This window comes from Fundulus heteroclitus, unplaced genomic scaffold (assembly GCF_011125445.2).
Source record: "Fundulus heteroclitus isolate FHET01 unplaced genomic scaffold, MU-UCD_Fhet_4.1 scaffold_36, whole genome shotgun sequence".
Taxonomy (NCBI): Eukaryota; Metazoa; Chordata; class Actinopteri; order Cyprinodontiformes; family Fundulidae; genus Fundulus; species Fundulus heteroclitus.
The window spans coordinates 650,072-655,456 of record NW_023396770.1 but is presented as its reverse complement, the minus strand read 5'-3'; the positions used below and the strand labels follow the sequence as shown (position 1 = coordinate 655,456).

Here is a 5,385-nt window from a genome sequence, read left to right as displayed (position 1 = left end):
TATTTGCATTTTAGGTAGTTTTGAAAATGATATTATTTAAAAATGAATGACAGTTTTTCAGGTTCTATTTCTGCATAGCTGTAGCTTATATGTGCATAAAGATGGAAAAACAAGATAGTATTTCATTTTAAAACCAGAAAAATCTGAATAAAGTATGAATGCACATAAATCCCGCTGAGGATGCCTTCATGGTCCAGAGAGCTGGACCCTGCGGACTGAGGAGGCGGACCGGACCGGACCGGACCGGACCGGACCGAGCAGGAAGAAAGAAAACAGGAAATCTGAGTCTCAGTTTGGTTTTATTGTTTTTGGACACTTAGCAAAAGTCACAGCAGAAACACCCAGAGCAGTTTCAGAGCTGAGGGCCAACAAGAAGCCACCAATAAATAAAGAACAGCTGATTGCAGAAGCGGCTGATAAAAGCACCGATTGTTTTAACGACACTTGAACACACCACGGCTCAACGGAAATCAGCAATAAATTAATAATAAATAGTCATAAATAAGCAGAGAGATGATTTAAGGCGGGTTTTACAGCAGGGCGCTCTAGTCTGAAGGCGGTTCGGCTACACTAACTGACCCACATCTATTAAAGCTACTGACGGGAACAGGCCCGTCCAGAACCGGACCGGACCGGACCGGACCGGACCTCTCTTAGGTCTACCAGCTAACAGCGTCTGAGCGGAGAGCTTCCTCCACAGTCTAGGCTTCAGATCCTCTCAGGGGGTTCGAGCTCCCTCTGAGCGAGAGGAAGTGTCCTTGAGCAAGGCACTGGGTCCCTGCCTCAGCAGCAGCTCTGAGTCACACGGAGAAAACATCCAGCTGAGCAATATTCCTGAGCAGGAATGTGTGAAGGAAGGTGAAGGGCTGAAACCAGCAGGAGCCAACTGGACCTGGCAACACCCGGACCGAACCGGGCCGAACCGGGCCGGGCCGAACCGGACCGGACCGGGCCTCAGCAGGCCGGGCGCAGCGGCACCTGCAGCAGGATCACCTGGCGGCTCTCGGACGGGTGGCACTTGTTGATGTGTCGGGTGAGTCCCGGCGAGCTGTGGAAGAGGGCGGGGCAGTACTTGCAGGGGAACACCTGGGCGGAGTGCAGCAGGCGCAGGTGGCGCTCCTGGCCGCCCCTGCTGCTGAAGCTCTCCCCGCACACGGGACACGCGTGGCAGGAGGACGCGCTGAGGTTCAGCGGCCCGCAGCCCTGCGGCTCCTTCTCCACCTGCTGCGGCTCTGCGGGTTTCTGGGCGCCGTGGTGAGACGCCAGGTGCTTCCTCAGGTACGCCTGGCGCTTAAACCTTTTGCCACACTGAGCGCAGTCGTACAGTCCGTCCTCGGAACCGGACTCGGACGGTTCGGGGCTGGGTGAGTCCCTGTCGCTGCAGTCCTTGCCGGACGGGGCCGGCTCGCTCTGGGGCTTGGGCTTGTGCCACCGCCGGTGGGAGGCCAGGTTAGCCGGGCAGCTGAACACCTTGTCGCACTCGGGACACCTGTACTCGACCCGAACTATCCTGGAGCACTTGTGCTGGGCCAGAGAGAACGGGTCCTGGTAGGCTTCGCGGCACAGCTGGCAGACAAACCCTCCCAGCAGGGGGCGCTCTCCCCCCGCCGGCCTCTGCTCCACCGGAGCCTCCTTGATCTTGAGCCCCAGGACCGGGGACGTGGTGACGTCGTCCTCAAAGTGCAGTTTCCGGATGGCTTTGGTCCTCTTGGAGCTGGCCGCTTTGCCTCTGCGCTCCGCGTCGCCTGCCGGCCGCTTGGCGCCCGCGGTGGGGAGCGTCCCGGCGGCCGCGTCGCCGCTGCTGCTGCTGCTGCTGGAGCCGATCTTCAGGTCCACCGGGAACAGGTGGTCCAGTCCGGTGAGAGCCGCCGGCGTGGGGAAGGACTCCGCTGAGACCGGAGAGCCGAGGCTGAAGCGCCGCTCCGAGGAGCGCTCATGGTCCCGGCTGACGGGCCGGGTGGGGCTGTAGAGCGTCTGGTACACGGACTCCGGGTTCCCGAACTGAACGGGCTTGGCAGCCGGACCTGGTTCCGGAGCGGTGGCCGCTGGCCCGCAGGTCTGTGCGCGCAGCGGGATGGAGGAGAGACGCGGCGGCGGCGGCGGCGCATCAGCTGCGGCTCGCTCCGCGTCCTCCTCCTCGTCGGAGCGGACCCGGTAGGACACCGGGGGGGTCTTCTTGTTCCGTTTGACCAGGAAGCCTCTGGGCATGTTCGGTCCGGACGGAGAGCTGAAGGCACTTCGGGTTCTCAGCGGGGAGCGAAATAATCCACGCTGAGCTGCGCGTAAAGATGCGCTGCGTGGTTCTGCGTGTGTCTGCCGGTTCTGATCCACGGTTCTTCTCACAACAACATAGCTGCACTGATTTAAGTCCCCACGATGACACCGCTCCGTCCTCCCCCCGACCAATCAGGAGCGGCCCTGCTCCCCGTGGACACGCAGAGTGGGAGGATGGAGAGGCGGGGGTGGGGGGAGCAGATGTACCTGAGGTTTTATTGTGTTAACCCCCCCCCCCCCCCCTCCACGGACACACGCCAGCAGCCTCCTGCTTTCACGGTCTGATGGGTTTCTATAGAACCACACGTGTCCGGGTCGGGTCGGGTCGGGTTCGGTGCGTCCTCAGAAAAACATGAAATTACAGGAAAGTTGGTTAAAAACCAGATGGAAGAAAATTCTTATGAAAACTGAACTTTATTCAGATGTGATCAGATTCACGCATACATAATTAATAAGCAGAGGAGGGTTCCTGCTCTGCATCATAATGGCTGCAGCTCCGTCCTGATTGGATAGGAAATGCCCCCCCCCCCCCCCCCCCACGGCGCGTGCCGCGCGTAATCAGCGCGCTCTTTCTGCGTCTCCAAATGGGGCAAAGCGAGATTATCTGTCGGTGAAAACAAATCAAACCCGATTGTTGGGTCAGAAATGAGGGCCGCGGTTCTGATCAGACCCTCAGCTGCTGCAGTCTTCGCTGCATTTAGGGTCCTAAAGGTCCAAAGTTGTCCCAAACTGTCTGACAGAGTTCTGATGGCGGCCCAATGTCTCTGTGTAGAACCTCGTCTTGTTTCTGGACCCAAGGAGTCATAGAAAGGACTCCCGGCTCAGTGATTCTGTGGGTTTGGTCCGGTTCTGGTTCTGCTTCTTGCGCTTTCAGCCATTGGTCGCAGGCAGCAGATGGCCGCTCATACTGGACCTGGTTCCGGCCCAGCTGGACTTTAAACGATGATGGGTGTCAGAGAGGTTCGGGTGGAGCGAGCTGAACACAGAACCGGAGACCCAGTTGTGAAAGGAGGGGATCTGTTCCTCAGCGTGACTCCGTGTCTGGACACCAGCAGCCTGGAGCAGACATGCTGCTGGGTGTGGACGGCTCAGCCTCATTAGCATACAGCTGGACTGCCCCCCCCCCAGACCTAAAACTCAGAGCAGGTTCTGGGCTGCCGGGGGAACAAGCTGAGCTTTATTCTGAAGGGCTGGGGAACAACTCTGCCAGGCAGGAACGTTTCAAGGAGACAACGTTATTCTGTCAACAAATTCTGTCTATAATAGTATTCATCTGTATATTTATTCAGTAATAAATCATGTCCTGTACTTATGGAACCATTATTTATCCTGCACTGCTGATATTGCACTTCTGGTTAGACCTAAACTGCATTACGTTGCTTTCTACCTGTAATAAAGTTGATCTAATCTAACTTTAGATGTTTCATGCAGAAAAAGCAGAAACATTTCGTCTGGAGCTGAGCTTGATGTGTGACCTCCTTCCTGATGACATGGACCTCTGCCTTAAAGGGACAGTGTGTAATTAATCTGGCTTTAATTAGCAGAAATCAAGCACTGCTTTGAGAACTACATATTCTGGCAACGTCTAATGACATCACATCAGAAATGAAAGCGTTCTCATGGTTTAGAACCAGTAGTTTATAAATACTGCGGTGGTGGTGCACCACTAGGAGGCGCTACGCTGCGTCACTATTTCTGATTTCAGCAGCAGAAAGGGACCAAACTTCTCCTCCAGACGCGTTTTCCTCTCCGTCTCCTAAATGAAGACGTGCTGTCGGTGGAGGAGGAGGAGAAAACAAGCAAAGACGACCGTAGATCATCTATTTAGCGCTTTCTGTTGAAATGGACCTTACCAAGCTCCGCCCACAACTGACCTAAAATTCTGAAGTCTCACAAACAAAGCCTCGCGGCGCATTCATTCTACGGTAGTTTCTATGTAAACATGGCGGTTTCCACTTGGACGGATTCTTTGCGGAGTATTCCTGACTCGATTAGTGCGTCATTTCTGCCTGATTTTGAGAAAATATCATCGACAACAATGGACAGAGGAGTTAACAAGTTCATGTCATCATTTTTGGACGAGTTAAGGGTATTTGAGCCACGCGAAGCCTCCAAAGTTGTGCAGGTCACCGCAAAATGCTATCGGTCGATGAGGAAAACGGCAGACCCTCACTCCCTCAGCATTAATATAGATGTGGACAAGATAACTGATGCCTATTGTTCTTGCAAGGCTGGGTAAGTTGTGCATTCATCGTTTTGTCTGTTACTTTTGAAATCAGCGGATAATTCCTGTGGTTTGTTGGCAAATGTTTGTGTGGCTAGCTTGATACGCTGTACTTGGTGCTAGAGTGGCTAACACGAGGAACAGTTTCGTCCAAAGCCTCTTCTGCTAAAATAAAATATTTAGTGTATGTCAGATACAGTACACGATTGAGATTGATCTGTTTAGCTAACGTAAGACTGTGTAGCAGACATGCTTCACGATCTTGAAGCTGTAAAGTTGTATCAGTACTGCCGTTATGTTGCAATTAGCTAAAAGCTGTTCATGATGCATGCGTTTATTGTTGATTTTCTTTTTTTCAGACTTGGGGGTCATTGTTCACATATTATAGGCCTCCTCAAGACCTTGCAGTATTTCAAACTGCAAAGTTTTTCCTCAATCCCTGACCGATTGAGCTGCACCAGTATGCCACAAGCTTGGGGAGCACAATCAGCTCGGGGTTTGAGGATTGAACCCGTGCCCATCAACCACCTCACTCTAGCACGAAACGTGACTCACCGCAAGCGCAGACCGAAGGAATGCAGTGTGGACTTGAACAAAATGTATGTACTTTTTTACTGATTTAGATTTGAAACAAAATTTAACAAAATAAATATATGTACCCTGGTGTTGTTTTATGATTCTGAGTGTAACTACAACTGCATGAATGCAAACAAAACCAACACATAAAACTGTTCTTTATTTTAATTAATATTGCAAATTTGACAACTCTCAAAATTCATTTTCATTATATTTACAGAGTGACAAAGGTTGAACCCGAGGAGATAGCTGCACTGAAATTATTACATGGTACTCCATTGACATATATGCTGACGCCTTCAGCACCAACT

The 5,385-nt window shown here is 52.6% G+C and overlaps 1 protein-coding gene and 1 long non-coding RNA gene across 2 annotated transcripts; one reads left to right on the top strand and one right to left on the bottom strand.

The window, feature by feature from the left end:
- Positions 1-280: 280 nt before the first annotated feature.
- On the bottom strand, positions 281-2,446 carry insm1a (insulinoma-associated 1a). Its single transcript, XM_036130595.1, has one exon. It carries the CDS (start codon positions 2,206-2,208, stop codon positions 955-957), a length of 1,254 nt encoding a protein of 417 aa, XP_035986488.1. The 5' UTR covers positions 2,209-2,446; the 3' UTR covers positions 281-954.
- A 1,739-nt stretch (positions 2,447-4,185) lies between these two features.
- LOC118559898 lies at positions 4,186-5,385 on the top strand. Its single transcript, XR_004929005.1, has 3 exons — positions 4,186-4,509; positions 4,858-5,097; positions 5,295-5,385. It is a non-coding gene; the product is annotated as an uncharacterized LOC118559898 (long non-coding RNA).

What these genes read in the sequence shown, in the direction of transcription:
- insm1a (XM_036130595.1), bottom strand. Translation starts at nt 2,208, where the DNA reads ATGCCCAGAGGCTTCCTGGTCAAACGGAACAAGAAGACCCCCCCGGTG.